This window comes from Rhinatrema bivittatum, chromosome 2 (genome assembly GCF_901001135.1).
Source record: "Rhinatrema bivittatum chromosome 2, aRhiBiv1.1, whole genome shotgun sequence".
NCBI classification, from domain to species: domain Eukaryota; kingdom Metazoa; phylum Chordata; class Amphibia; order Gymnophiona; family Rhinatrematidae; genus Rhinatrema; species Rhinatrema bivittatum.
The window spans coordinates 659,855,056-659,869,970 of record NC_042616.1 but is presented as its reverse complement, the minus strand read 5'-3'; the positions used below and the strand labels follow the sequence as shown (position 1 = coordinate 659,869,970).

Here is a 14,915-nt window from a genome sequence, read left to right as displayed (position 1 = left end):
ACACATGTAGATTTACTCATGTACCCTTACTTATATGTGTATTTTACAGGTTTCTAAAATAGCATGTATACAAATGTTATTTATATGTGTACTAGCTGTTAAGCCCGTTAAAACGGGCGAGATTCCATCGTCAGACCGGCACGGTTAGAGCCGCTCTGTTCTCCACAACTTCCCTTTTCCTTCCATCCTCTCTCACCTCATCTATAACCCCTTCCCTCTCCCAGCCCTCCTCCACTCTTTTTTCTCTTCTCCGAACTTCTCTACCCCTTCCCACTTGTTCCGTCATATCCTCTTCCCTTTTCCTTCCCCTCTCACCTTCCCTTTCCTTCCCCTTCTCCCCTAGCCCTCCTCCACTTTCCTCTTTCTTACTCTACTCCACTTTACCCTTCCTACTTGCCATCCTCTTCCTTCCATCCCTTCTCATATTCCCTATTACCTCTCCCCTCCCACCCTCCTCAACCTCTTCCCTCTCCCTCAGCCTCCTCCACTCCCTTTTTTCTGTATTTCACAACTTATACCCTCCCCCCACTTACATCCTCTTTCTTCCCCTCCACCTCCTCACAACCCGTCCCACTCTCCCTCAGCCCTCCTCCACTCCCTCTTCCTTCTCTACTGGCCCGCCTGACACTTAGATACCGCCGCCGCTGCTCCATGGCCCGAGGTCTCCGGAGGTCACTCTCTCACGTCGACGCCTCTCCACCGGGGCTCGGTTGATGAGGCGTGCGCGAGAGAGACTCCCAGCAACCTCCCATTTCTGTGTCTGTGCCACCGCCGCTGCTTCTCCCCGCGTGAGAGAGAGAGAGAGAGACCCCCTGGAGACCTCCTGTGCTGCCGCCACTGCTCCTCCTCGCCGTTTCCAAGACAGCTGTCCGCTGGGCTCCCCTCTGACCGACGTGCTCTCGCGCATGCGCAGTAGAGCTGCTCTCCTCTGAGCATTTGCTGCACATCGGTCCGAGTCCATTTATATGGTAGATATGCTGATTTTTATGCATGCAGTTTTGAAAATTGTGCTTTGAGATTTTAAGTGTTCTTGCCCAGTAAGTCCAACTTACCATCAGTAGAAGAAGGTTCTGCGGTCACCTTTACCTTAAAGAGGGGAGGATCTGAAGAGATTCTGCAACAGTCAGCCTTGAGGCTCCCACAATCAAACTTTGCTGCCAAAAGGTTATCGACATTGTGATCGGTGCAAGCTCAGTTGTCACCTCTGGGTCTTATTGAGAGTGACTTTGAGCGGTTACAGGCAGGGGCGGATTGTGGAAAAATAGTGGCCCGGGGGACTTTTCTCCATACTGGCCCATGGGTACCCATACAATTTGGTGAGTCACCAAATACAGAATAAAGGGACCATAAAATATACACAGAAATGCACAGACAAACTGAACTGGAAATCACAACAAGTTAGACTGTATGTAATGCAGCAGTGGAAAAACAGAAAATACCATCATTCCTCATAAAACATCAAACAATAAAATCAAGAACTATAAAACATCACAATAGGAAAATCATACTAAAAATATATATTTCAAAAATGCTGATGAATAGAACCTCCAGTAATTTAACTCAGGGAAATTTTCAAAAATGTGTATATAACACCAATAAAATATTTCAAAAAGAGCAGACATCAAATAATATTCAATAATTAAAACTAATAAGGATTTTAAAAAGCCTCTGCTGTCCCCTTCTATGGGAGATCTTGATTTCCAGGCACCCTGATATTGTCGAGGATTAGGAGGTTATCCTCTCTCTCTTACACATACTCACATGTCCATTCTCTCTCACACATACTGTCACATACATACACATTCATGCTCTTATATCCACCATAACCTCTCGCTCTCACTGACACTGACACACTCTCAGGCTCTAAGACACTCTCTCCCCCTCCACACACAAACTCTTACTCCCTTGGATTTTCTCATACACACTCATGCTCTCACACTCACTGGCTCTCTCACATACAACACAAAGCACACACCCAGGCAAGCTCCCAGTCTCTCTCTCTCTCTCTCACACACACTCACACACACACACCCCCCTCCCATTCATTTTCACACCACTCCCTCCCATCCCCCAGGCATGCACACATTCATTCTCACACACACAGACCCCCAGGCAGGCACCCATGCATTCACAGGCAGACTCCCATTTCATACACATGCACACACTAAAGGCAGACCCCCCCTCTCTTTCTTTTGCCAGGAACCTCCCTCATTCCTCTGCTGCCACTGTCACTGCTGCCACATGGCTATTGGGGGAGGTGCCGATTGCTGCTCCTGGCACTGAAGGCCCATTCTGCTGCCCTCCTCTGTGCAGGCCCCGTGGGCTTCCACTTTCTCAATGCTGATCTCGTACATTGTGAGATCAGCATAGAGAAAGTGCTATTCTTACACATTCCCAAAGATTACATGTGCCAATCACTAAAAGTAATTTTTTTTTTTACCTTTGCTGTCTGATCTTAGTTTTCTAATTGGTTGGTCACAGGCTTTTTTTTTCCACCTTCCCTTTCTTATTTTTTTTTCCAATTCCTTTTATATTGTCTTTTTTTTCTGTTTCTTTTCTCTCTATCTTCTTTCCCTCAAACACACAGGTTCTCATTCTCACATGCATTTCTCTCTCACACACACACAGGCTCTCACTGTCACATGCTCTCTCTCAATCATTCATACACACAGTCTCTTTCTTGCACCTGCTGTCTGACTCACACAGGCTCTCTCTCACTCCCACATGCTGTCTTGCTCAAGCACAGGCTCTCACTGTCACATGCTCTCTCTCATACAATCATTCATACACACAGTCTCTCACTGGCACATGCTGTCTGACTCACACACACAGGCTCTCTCTCACTCCCACATGCTGTCTTGCTCAAGCACAGGCTCTCACTGTCATATGTTGTCTCTCTCTCACATGGTGTCTCTGCAAACATTCAGATCCTCGCTCTCACACACAATCTCTCAACTCATCTCATACACGCAGACACACAGTCTCTCAACTCATCTCATACACGCTCAGACACACACACACTCTACAGACCCTCAGCCTCTCTCTCACCTCTGGGCCTCCTGTTCTCGGGCCGCAGCGGCCCTGCCTACTGGGCCTCTTCCTCTTCTTGGGCCGCGCTGCCTCCTCTTCTGCATGCGCTGATGCTCCTCCTCCTTCCTGCCCACGCGGGTTCCAGCAACGTTTACTTCCGGGGCCGCACAGGCAGGAAGGAGGAGGAGCATCAGCGTTTTTAAACGCAATCTTTTTTCTTCGGGCCGTGGTGACGTGAGCCTCACCATGGCCCTGCCGATCTGCTTGTCGCTGCGCCGTATGAGCCTTCCTGCGCCCGGGGGCATTGGCTCCCCTCGGGATACCACTGCTCGCGGCGCCCCAGGCCCAGGCCTAGTGGCTTCCACCGCCCTGCCCGCAGTTTCTCTTCGGACCGCAGCACCAGCAGACCCTCTTCTTGTCTTTGGGAAGTTTTTAAAAAAAAAAAAAAGTTAAAAAAAAAAAATCACGTGATGGGAGCGACCGGCCCACCGGGGGATGCCAGATCCCCCGATAGGCCAATCCACCCCTGGTCACAGATCCCCCGTATGGATCAGAAGATAGATTCCAAAGTGGAATTCTGATCTGACCTCTCCTAGGATCACTCTTCCCTCCTGAAGCCCTTTTATTTTCTGATTTTGTACAAGTAATGGCCAACGACATTTCCATTGCATTGTAAGTTGAAAAAGAACACAAGGCTTCCCTATTCAGCCTCTTTAATTATCTGGATGCAACTAGTGGTATTGGCCATCCACCTTCTCTACCAGGACATATGTAAGAGAATGTGCAACATTTTACACACTGTTTTCTTGATTGGAAAGAAAGCAGACACCAAATACCATGTCTAGGCAGCTGAGAGATTCAACTGGCCTAATTGCTCTACAAGACTTTGGGGGTCAAATTTGCTCTGAAAATGGCCAAGAAGTCTAGAGCAACAGCCTCTGTATGTCTGTGGCATGAGACCTTGGACCATTTTAGTAGAAGGCACTTTCATAGTGATATGCTTCTGAATAGCATCCTTTGAAAATGTTCTCCATAGCAAATGGCAGTGACGGCAGTGAAATGTCTGTCTTCATAGAAATAACTGCATTTTGTATGATTTTTAATATTTGTGCTAAAATATAAATAGAGAAAAATATCAAAACGGGCTTAAAAGCCCTCTATGAATGATTAGGAATCTTTTCATACTTTGCCATTTACTTTGCCATTTAGATATTTGAGTCTGTTGATTATAATCTACAGTGCACAATCCAATTATTTTAATATATTTATTTTTCAGAAAGCTGAATGGATGACCACTACTTGTAATCATGCACTTTATGCAATCTGTGATGTTTTCACCCAGTATTTTGAAGTACTCAGTGATGTCCTTTTGGATGATATATTTTCTCAGCTGTACTGGTGTGTGCAACAAGGTAAGATTAGATTAAAATATGTATGTATTTATTTCCATATGATTTCCTGTCTTTTGCCATAAGCCTTAAAGCCAAGATTGACACATTTTTTTTGCAGTGGCAAAAAAGAAAATGCGAACATCTCTTTAGTATGAAGACTGTCACCAAGGAAAAGGGAGACCATTGGAATTATTTGGAATGGAATAGAGGATAAAACTGAGAATATCATAATGGCCTTGTTATAGATTAATAGTGCCACCACATTTTTATTGTTTGTAGATCTGGCGCCCCATCTCAAAAAAGACATAACGGACATAGAAAAGGTACAGAGAAAGGCTATGAAAATGATAGAGGGGATGGAAAAGCTCCCTAATGGGGAAAGTCTAAACAGATTAGGGCTCTTTAGCTTGGAAAAGAGACAACTGAGAAGGCATGATTGAAATTTATAAAATAATGAGTGGAGCAGAACATGTTAAATAGGGAATGGATGTTTACCCTTTCAAACAACACTAGGACTAGGAGACACTCCATGAAACTTGCAATCAGTAGATTTAAAACAAATTGTAGGAAGTATTTTTTCACTCAGCACACAATCAAGCTATGGAATCTGTTGCCAGAAGACATGATCAAAGCAGTCAACTTAGTGGGGGTTCAAAATAGGATTGGATAAGTTCCTGAATGCGGTGTCCTACGTCTTATGAATGAAACAAGTGCCTGTGTATTTTATAATTCAATGGTGCAGTCTAAGTGCCCATTATATGAGGTCCGTTAGTGTAAAGTATTTACATACAGAAAATATTTGCACAGCATTGCTATTGTTGGTCTACAATGTTATTTATTTATTTATTTAAGAGGTTTATATACCGATGCTCATGAAAAATCATATCGCATCGGTTTACATATAACTTTAGTTGGAATTACAATAAACAGGGGAGTTTAACCTGGAAAAAAACAACTCTGGGGAGAGTCACAAACAAGAATAGAGGTGGAGGAAGAGTAATAGCGTTAATAACATTAACAATTAAAGTAACAATAATGATATCTGAGTTAAGTCATGCGATTAGGTGAAAGAGTCTTATGGCGTGCTTCAATTCTTCAGGGAAACGCTTGACTGAAGAGCCAGGTCTTAAGCTTTTTTTTTAATGTCTTTTGGCAGGTTTCTAGGCGCAGGTCAGGTGGTAGAGAATTCCATTGTGGGCCCTTGTGTTGACACAATGAGCATTTTCAAAACTCACAGGCCAGCCTTTGCTGACAGTGTGCTTCGTATTGCCAGCATTTTATACCATTCTATACCAGTTGGGTAATGGTGAATGGATGGAATGCATTCAGTGGTCCATGTGTCAAGAATTGTTTGCCTTGACTCTAAGGGTTAAATTTTCAGTAGTGTACGCAATCCACTGGACAGGTAAAAATATACACATTTTCAGACTGTAAATACATGTGACATGACTGTATCAATATGCCCCTACTTGTATATAAAACATATACACATATATGTCAATATTCAAAAGGGTTTAGCGGCTAACTTTTGGAATTAGCCAGGTAAACCACAAGGTTTAAAACTGTTTTTAAGGAGATAATCACAGCAAGGATGGGACAAGTTGTTAATGAATTCTAACTCTTCAACTCTGGACCCTATGCCTACAAAATTATTTAAAAAACTAGGATTTGAACTAGTTAAACAGCTTACAGTTATTGTGATCTCTAGTTTACCTCTGTGCTTTTTTCCCCCTTTATTGAAAGAAGTGAGGTTATGTCCTTTAATTAAAAAAAGTTCCCTTGCCGCTTCAGATATAAAGTTTTATCAGCCTATCTTTAATCTTCCTTTTGTTGGCAAAGTAATTGAAAAAGCTGTATTTTACCATATTCAGAATTTTGACAGTGCATACAGTTCTAGGCACTCACAGCACTAATGAATGAAATTAAAGCTAAAATGCATGATGGAAATGATGGTCTTGTAATATTCATAGATATGAGTGCTGCATTCTGTTTGATAGATCGACTGCTGTTAAGGTTAACAAAACTAGATTTACAGATAAACTGTTTTGACCTGGTTTACTTCTTATTTAACTGATTGTTCTTTTCAAGTCAGTAGGGGCACTGATTTATCAAAAGTTGAATTTCTTACTTGTGCCATTACTATTTAAACTTTTTCTTGCACCTTGGGCAATCATGATTCAAATTCTGAGATATAGCACTTTTGTCTATGCAAACAATATTCAAGTTATTGCATATGGAAAATCAGGATCCATGGAAAATTTGATTAATTTCAATAGTTTAAATCATATCGCTTAATGGCTGTTCTCTCGTAAACTTAAAATTAATCTGGATAAATCAGAAGTAATATGTATTGGTAAACATCTTAACTCTTTGGATGTTCCTCCTCAAATGGACAGTGTAGTGATACCTATGAAAGAAAATGTAACCTCTAGGTATTTATATTGATTCTAAATTATCAATGACAAAACAGGTTTTGTCTGTTCATACATCTTTTTTCTTTTGCGATTTATTGGCTGCTTGTGGCCTTTTCCTAAGAAACACAATCTTAATATATTAGTGCATAAAGTTATTTTTTCATGTTTGGATTACTACAGTACACTATCTTGGGTTACTAGTTAGTAGTTAGTCTAAGCCAGGGGTGGCAAACTCCAGTCCATGAGGGCCACAAACATGCCAGGTTTTCAGGATAACCTCAATAAATATGCATGAGATAGGTTTGCATACATTGGAGGCAGAGCATGCAGATCTATCTCATGTATCTTCATTGTGGATATCCTGAAAACCTGGCCTATTTGTGGGCCTCGAGGACCAGAGTTTGCCACCTTGTGGACTAAGCAGTTCCTTTTGTTACAGAATACTGCAGCTCAATTGATTTTTAATTTGAAGACCTATGATCATGTTTCTTTTGTTTTGGAATCATTTTCATTTGCTTCCAAATTTATGCCAAATTAAATTTAAACTATTTCTATGGCTCTTAAACCTTTTGGAGAAATCAGCCACAGTATTTTTCAAATTTATTAATTAGTTAGCCTGTTAGTATGCTAAGTCATCTCAAAAAGATCTACTGGTGATTCCATTCAAATTAGATTGGAAAATGTTCAACATTTTCCTATCAAGCACTGTTATTTATTTATTTATTTATTTAAACAGTTTTATATACCGAAGTTCTAGCAACAAAGTTGCTAATCAATTCGGTTTACATTGTAACAATAAAATTGACAGAATGTAGAATAATGTCTTACAGAGAACAGGGAAGATTTAACTTGGAAATAAATAAAATAACTTAATGAGAGCAATAAATAACTTCAACGGAGCAAGGAAAGTACAATTTAAATACAATATAATATAGGAGAATATATATTCGGAATTGACAGAGTCGGGCCTGAGGTCGAATATTGAAAAGTTCAGAATAGTTATTGGGATTAGGAGAAAGCTTGATTAAACAACCAAGTTTTGAGTCTCTTTTTAAAGGTGGGAGTCGATTGTTCCAATCTCAGGTCAGGAGGGAGAGAGTTCCAGAGTTTGGGTCCAGCGGTGGAAAGAGCTCTGTTATTGTGGAACTTTCTACCATATGATATTTAGTTAGAATCAAATTATTCCAAATTTTCCACAATCTGGCTTTTAATTGATCTGTGCTATATTCTATGTAGATTTTATTTGATTTAGCTATACTGTTTATTTTTAATCATTTGATTATCTATTATTGTTTAATATTCTTTTATATGTTATAATTTTGATTTGTGCTTATTATGTTTATTTTTTATTTGTACCTTTTGAAAACCGCTTTGATATGTTTTAAAAGCGATTGTTGTGTTTGAGGTATTGTGGACCCTTGGTCGCAATGGAGATGACTCCGCCCACGGGGAGGAGCCCTGTGGGGAACCAATGTGATAGGCTGACACAGTTAGCAGACACAGAATGGATAGAGTCTTTATCCCAGGACAAGCAGGATGATAGTCCTCACATAAGGGTGACATCATCAGATGGAGCCCTGGTACGGAAAACTTCTGTCAAAAGTTTCTAGAAACTTTTGGCTGGCACTCTGGGCCTACTGAGCATGCCGGGCATGCTCAGTAGACCCCTTAGCCACAGGGGTCTCCATTCAGTCTCTCTTTTTCCGCCTTGCTGTAAGCAAAGCTGATCAGGAGCTCTGGAAAAAAATTCCCTCATAATTCTTAAGGGAAGAAAACTTTTTCAGTCACATTTTCAATCACATTTTCTTCATAATTGGGTCTCCCTTCGACATAGTCTTGGTGAGTACATATTTTGGTTAGTTTTTGGTCAATTCTGGTCACCTCACTATCGATTCCCGCCAGTCATCGACCGTTATTAGGCCACAATTTATCATGGCCTCTGGCTTCAAAAAACGTCCGAATTGTAACCGGACTATGTCCATTACTGACCCACATTATGTATGTGTTCTATGCCTGAGATCAGGCCACGACGTCCGGGCTTGCTCAACCTGTGCCCAGATGACACCGAAGGGCAGGTGTGCCCGTTTGGATAAGATGGAAGAATTGTTTAAAAAGATGTCATCGTCGACGTCATCCCCAAGGGTAACACCTCCCTTGGTAACTAAACATCGAGGTGAGAAGCAAACCGATGACCGTCCGTCTCCGGCACGTCGATATCCTCGATAGCATCTTCTTCAGCATTGAAGGGTCATCGAGAAAAGAAGTGGCATCGCCACCGATCCATCGACCTATCGGATAGCAAGGCATCGACGTCAGCATCGAAATCCATCGAATCAATGCCAACGAAAATACGTGTACTAGAGCCAACTCCACCGGCTGTATACGAGGAACTGCGGCACTCTCCACCGGGCTCGGTGTCAGAGGATGTGCCATCACGAATCATCGTGGAAGTGCCAGTAGTACCTTCCCCAGTGGCAGTGGATACTGCCCCGGTTTCAAGGGAAGAGGTGACTAATTTAGTCCAACAAGCCGTCGTCAAGGCTTTAAGGAATCTACAGCCTCCGACAGTACCATCGGTACCGGCATTGGCATTGGACCAGTCAATTTTTCAGCCTTTGCTGAATAGACTTGATGCCTTGATAGGAGCCTTTCCTCCGACACCGGCACCAATTCCATCGATACAACCATCGACACCGATACACCCACCGGTGGCTCTAGCCATCCCGATTCCTGGATCATCGGATGAGGATGGTGGGGACTCTGATTCTGCCCCAGGACCATCGGGACTTCATCGGCATCAAGTTCCGAAGAAACCCTCGATGCCTTTCAAGGATCCATCGATGCCAATACATTGGCAGGTCTATCGGGGGATACACGGAATCGATTTCCACCAATGCCATCGAGGCCCATCGATTCCTCATTGATGCCTTCACTACCAACGATGCCAAAACACATACCAACAAAAGCTGTGTTTAAATCAAAGCATCATATACAACCAGAGGACCCTGACTCCCCTTATCATCCTCCATATACTCCTTGGAAGGATGTTGATACGGATACGGAGTCAGAGGAACTGCAATCAGAGCCCTCTCCACCAGAGGAGAGAAAGAAATCCCCTCCAGAAGATTTGTCATTTACAAATTTTATTAAAGAAATGGCAGATACAATTCCTTTTGAATTGATCACAGAGGAGGATACCAGACATAAGGCCCTAGAAGTCCTGCAGTTCGTGGATGCACCGAAGGAAATAATGGCTATCCCAATCCATGAAATCCTTTTGGAACTGCAACAACGAATGTGGGAACATCCCTGCTCAGTCCCAGCAGTAAATCGGAGAACAGATGCCACTTACTTAGTGCAGCGTGCTCCAGGGTACCAGAAACCCCAACTACCATACCATTCGGTAGCTGTAGAATCGGCTCAGAAGAAAGCCCGAAAACAAAAACCTCACTCATCTGTTCCACCAGAGAAGGAGCAACGCTTCTTTGATACCTTAGAAAAGAAAGTCTATCAAGGTTCCATGCTGGTAGCACGCATTGCAGCATATTTCCTCCAAGCCTTCCCCTAACACAAATTAACTCGTCATACCCAGATCAAGGAACTTAATGTCTATTAATTTCATAACATATTATATGATAATTACCTAGTTAACCTCTATCGCTCTTACTCCTACTTCACTTATTCCTAGCTACACTAGCTCCCAAGTTCAATACCCCTGTTTATTGTAACTTTGATTTTTCGACCTTTCTTATTTATGTTTACTCTGGTTTTATTTTACTTTTGGTTTTCCCCTGTTCCATGTAAACCGGCCTGATATGAATCCCATTCATGAAGGCCGGTATAGAAATGTTTTAAATAAATAAATAAATAAATATGACACAATACCAAAGAAACTTGTGGAAAAAAGTACAGGGTATTGTGGATAACCTTCCACAACAACAACTAGCCTTAGCCACATTAGTTGAAAAAGGATTGGAATCTGGAAAACACGAGGTGAGAGCAGCTTATGACGTGTTGGAAAAATCAACTCGTCTATCAGCCTCTGCAATAAATGCGAGACGATGGGCCTGGCTCAAGGCCTCTGACTTCAGGCAGGAAGTCCAAGAACGGCTAGCAGATCTCCCTTGTGTTAAAGACAATCTTTTCGGAGAAAAGATCCAAGCTACAGTATCTGTTGAAAGACCATCATGAGACATTCCGACAGCTCTCCAAATTGCCAGCAGACCAGCCATCTTCCTTAAGATGACCAACTCGCAGGGACATGAGGCGACCCTTCTATAGACCTAGAAGGTATTACCCACCTGCCTCTTCAGCACGTCAGTACCGTCGCTCACAAAAAGGACGTCCACGTCAGCCGAAACAACAAAAAACCCAGCCACCACCCCAAACTGGACCATCAGCGGGTTTTTGAACCGAACCAAGAGAACAGCAGCCTCTTTCTAAACCCTATGCCTTCCCTACCAGTCGGAGGTCGACTTCATTATTTCCAACACCAATGGAGTCTCATCACAAAAGGCCAGTGGGTATTAGCCATACTAAATCGGGGATATCGCCTAAAATTCAAAACAATACCCCCACATTCTCCTCCCATTCCACTTTGGACAAACATAGTCATCACACCTCAACTCCAAGTAGAACTCTCTACTTTGCTGACTGCCAGGGCTATCGAGCCGGTTCTCCGGTCTCAACAAGGAAAAGGGTTCTACTCCCGTTATTTCCTCATTCCAAAGAAAACAGGCGGCCTTCATCCTATCTTAGACCTCCGCAATCTCAACAAATTTCTTCATAAAGAAAAATTTCGAATGGTATCCCTGGGAACCATCCTTCCATTACTTCAAAAGGGAGATTGGCTCTGTTCTCTGGATCTTCAAGACGCTTATGCACACATACAAATTTCCACACAACATCGCAAGTACCTACGATTCGTTGTGGGAAAGAATCATTACCAGTATCGAGTCTACCATTCGGACTAGCCTCTGCCCCTCGAGTATTCACAAAATGCTTAGCAGTGGTGGCCGCACATCTAAGAAAAAACAGTATTCATGTTTTTCCATACCTAGACGATTGGTTAATCAGAAGTCCATCCAGACAGGGAGATCTCTCTGCCTTGGAAACCACAATAACACTATTGCACCTCCTGGGATTTCTCATCAATTATCCAAAATCCCACATTGCGCCTCCTCAACTCCTCACATTCATCGGAGCAGACCTTGACACCACAGTGGTGAAAGCTTTTCTTCCAAGCGACCGTGCCGACAATCTGGCACGCTTGGCGAACATTATAATTCATCACCCATCAAATCCTGGTGCTGCTAGGACACATGGCCTCGATAGTACATGTCACTCCTATGGCAAAGTTAGCCATGAGAAGAACTCAATGGACTTTGAAATCTCAATGGCTGCAAGCTTTCCAACCACTGTCGTACACAGTTCAAATCACCCACCAGCTGCGCCTATCGCTCCACTGGTGGACAAATCAAACAGCATTGAAAGCTGGTCTCCCATTCCAACAGGCAAATCCGCAAGTCATCCTGACTACAGATGCTTCCAACCTTGGATGGGGAGCTCACGTAAACAACCTTCAAACACAAGGGACATGGACTACGCTCGAAAAGCAGTATCAAATAAACTTCTTGGAACTTCGAGCGATGAAATATGCCCTTTATGCCTTCAAAGACTGCCTCTCAAACAAGACTGTGCTGATACAAACAGACAACACAGTAGCAATGTGGTACATAAACAGGGAGGCACAGGCTCTTATCTGCTATGCCAGGAAGCGGTGCAGATTTGGGCTTGGGCTCTAGAGCATTCCATACATCTCCGAGCAACTTATCTGGTGGGCATAAAAAACATCCTAGCGGATGATCTCAGTCGACATTTCAATCCCCACGAATGGTCGCTGAACCCATTTGTAACGAGCAAAATCTTTCAATGCTGGGGTCCCCAACCATAGACCTCTTTGCATCCAAACTGAACCACAAAGTGGAGAGGTTCTGCTCCCTCCACGGACGTCAATAAACAGTCCCCAGGGACGCATTTGCTCGCCCCTGGAACACAGGTCTTCTATATGCGTATCCTCCAATTCCGCTTATAGCGAAAACTCTCGTGAAGCTACAACAGGACAGAGGGACAATGATCCTCATAGCCCCCTACTGGCCACGACAAGTATAGTTTCCCATACTCCTCGACCTCTCGATCTCACAACCAATCCGCCTGGGCACAGAGCCCAGTCTCATAACTCAGAATCAGGGCAAATTGCGTCATCCCAACCTGACAACTCTTGCCCTAACAGCTTGGATGTTGAAAGTTTAATTCTGCAACCACTTAATCTTTCAACACAAGTCTCTCAAGTTCTAGTAGCTTCATGAAAGCCTTCCACACGTAAATCCTACCACTTTAAGTGGACTAGATTTACAAAATGGTGCACACAAAAAGGTATAGACCCTTTCTCCTGCCCCACTTCTTCTTTACTAGATTACCTATACCACCTGTCGGATTCTGGTCTCCAGACATCCTCTGTAGGGGTGCGCCATAGCGGCATACCATAAAGGAATAGGGGATGCGCCAATAACAGCACAACCCCTAGTAAGTAGGTTCATGAGAGGCTTACTTTACCTTAAGCCTCCCATTCGACCACCAATCACTGAATGGGACCTGAATTTAGTACTAACAAGGCTCATGCGCTCACCGTTTGAGCCTCTGCAGTCTTGTGATGAAAAATTCCTTACATGGAAAGTGCTTTTCTTAGTAGCCATTACATCGGCTAGAAGGGTCAGTGAGTTGCAAGCTCTCGTCACATACTCACCCCTACACAAGGTTCCTGCATGACAGAGTAATCCTTCGCACTCACCCCAAATTCTTACCAAAAGTAGTAACAGATTTTCATATCAATCAGTCAATAGTCTTGCCTACTTTCTTTCCAAGAACTTACTCTCACCAGGGAGAGAGAGTCTTACACACCTTGGACTGTAAACGTGCACTAGCTTTTTACCTGAACCGCACAGCGGTCCATAGGAAATCCACCCAACTCTTTATTTCTTTCGACAAAAATAAACCAGGAGTTGCAGTAGGAAAACAGACTCTCTCCAACTGGCTAGCAGACTGTATTGAATTCTGTTATGAAAAAGCAAAGATTCCTCTCCAGGGGCGAGCAAAAGCGCATTCAGTAAGGGCTATGTCTACATCAGTAGCACACTATCGTTCAGTGCCCATTCTTGACATATGTAAAGCTGCAACATGGAGTTCCCTTCACACCTTTGCAGCTCATTATTGTCTGGACAAAGAAGGATGACAAGATTAAGCCTTTGGACAATCTGTCTTAAAGAACTTATTTCCAGTGTAACTCCAACTCCTTCTACATCCATCCTGCTATGATTTCAGGCTGCCTCATTTTTTCCAGCAGTACACCAGTTGTGCTTGTTGCACAAGTTGTATGCTGTTGGTATAATATAAGAATGACTCAGACTGTAGCTTGCTAATCACTCATATGTGAGGACTATCATCCTGCTTGTCCTGGGAATAAAGCAAAATTGCTTACCTTGTAATAGGTGTTATCCCTGGACAGCAGGATGTAGTCCTCACAGAACCCACCCACCTCCCCGCGGAGTTGGGTCCGATACGTTTTATTATTTTATTTTTTTAGCTCACGCATATTGCTTCAAACGAGACTGAAGGGAGACCCCTGTGGCTGAGAATATCATGGCATGCTGGGCAAGCTCAGTAGGCTCAGAGTGCCAGCCAAAAGTTTCTAGAAACTTTTGACAGAAGTTTTCCATACCAGGACTCCATCTGATGATGTCACCCATATGTGAGGACTACATCCTGCTGTCCTGGGATAACACCTATTACAAGGTAAGCAATTTTGCTTTATTGTACTGCTGTAAATAGATGGTAAAGCAGGAAGGTAAGGCACTGATCCACGAGGTGCCAATACGCTCAACAGGCTCAGAAGTGTAGTCTCACCCAGATGTTCACGATAGGCAGGAGCCCGCAGTTCGGGTAACACCGCGGCTGGTGGGCGGAGTTGGCGCGCCGGTTCATAGAGGTACTCACAGAGTGAAGGCATCTTCCTGATGGTAGA

The 14,915-nt window shown here is 43.3% G+C and overlaps 1 protein-coding gene across 3 annotated transcripts in view; it reads left to right on the top strand.

The window, feature by feature from the left end:
- The window catches only part of ARFGEF1 (ADP ribosylation factor guanine nucleotide exchange factor 1), a 626,657-nt gene that overhangs the window by 552,820 nt on the left and 58,922 nt on the right, over window positions 1–14,915 (top strand). For all 3 annotated transcript variants that reach the window (XM_029591432.1, XM_029591431.1, XM_029591434.1), the window contains one exon: window positions 4,307–4,442. In XM_029591432.1, the coding sequence (XP_029447292.1) occupies window positions 4,307–4,442 (136 nt within the window). The remainder of the gene's footprint in view (window positions 1–4,306; window positions 4,443–14,915) is intronic.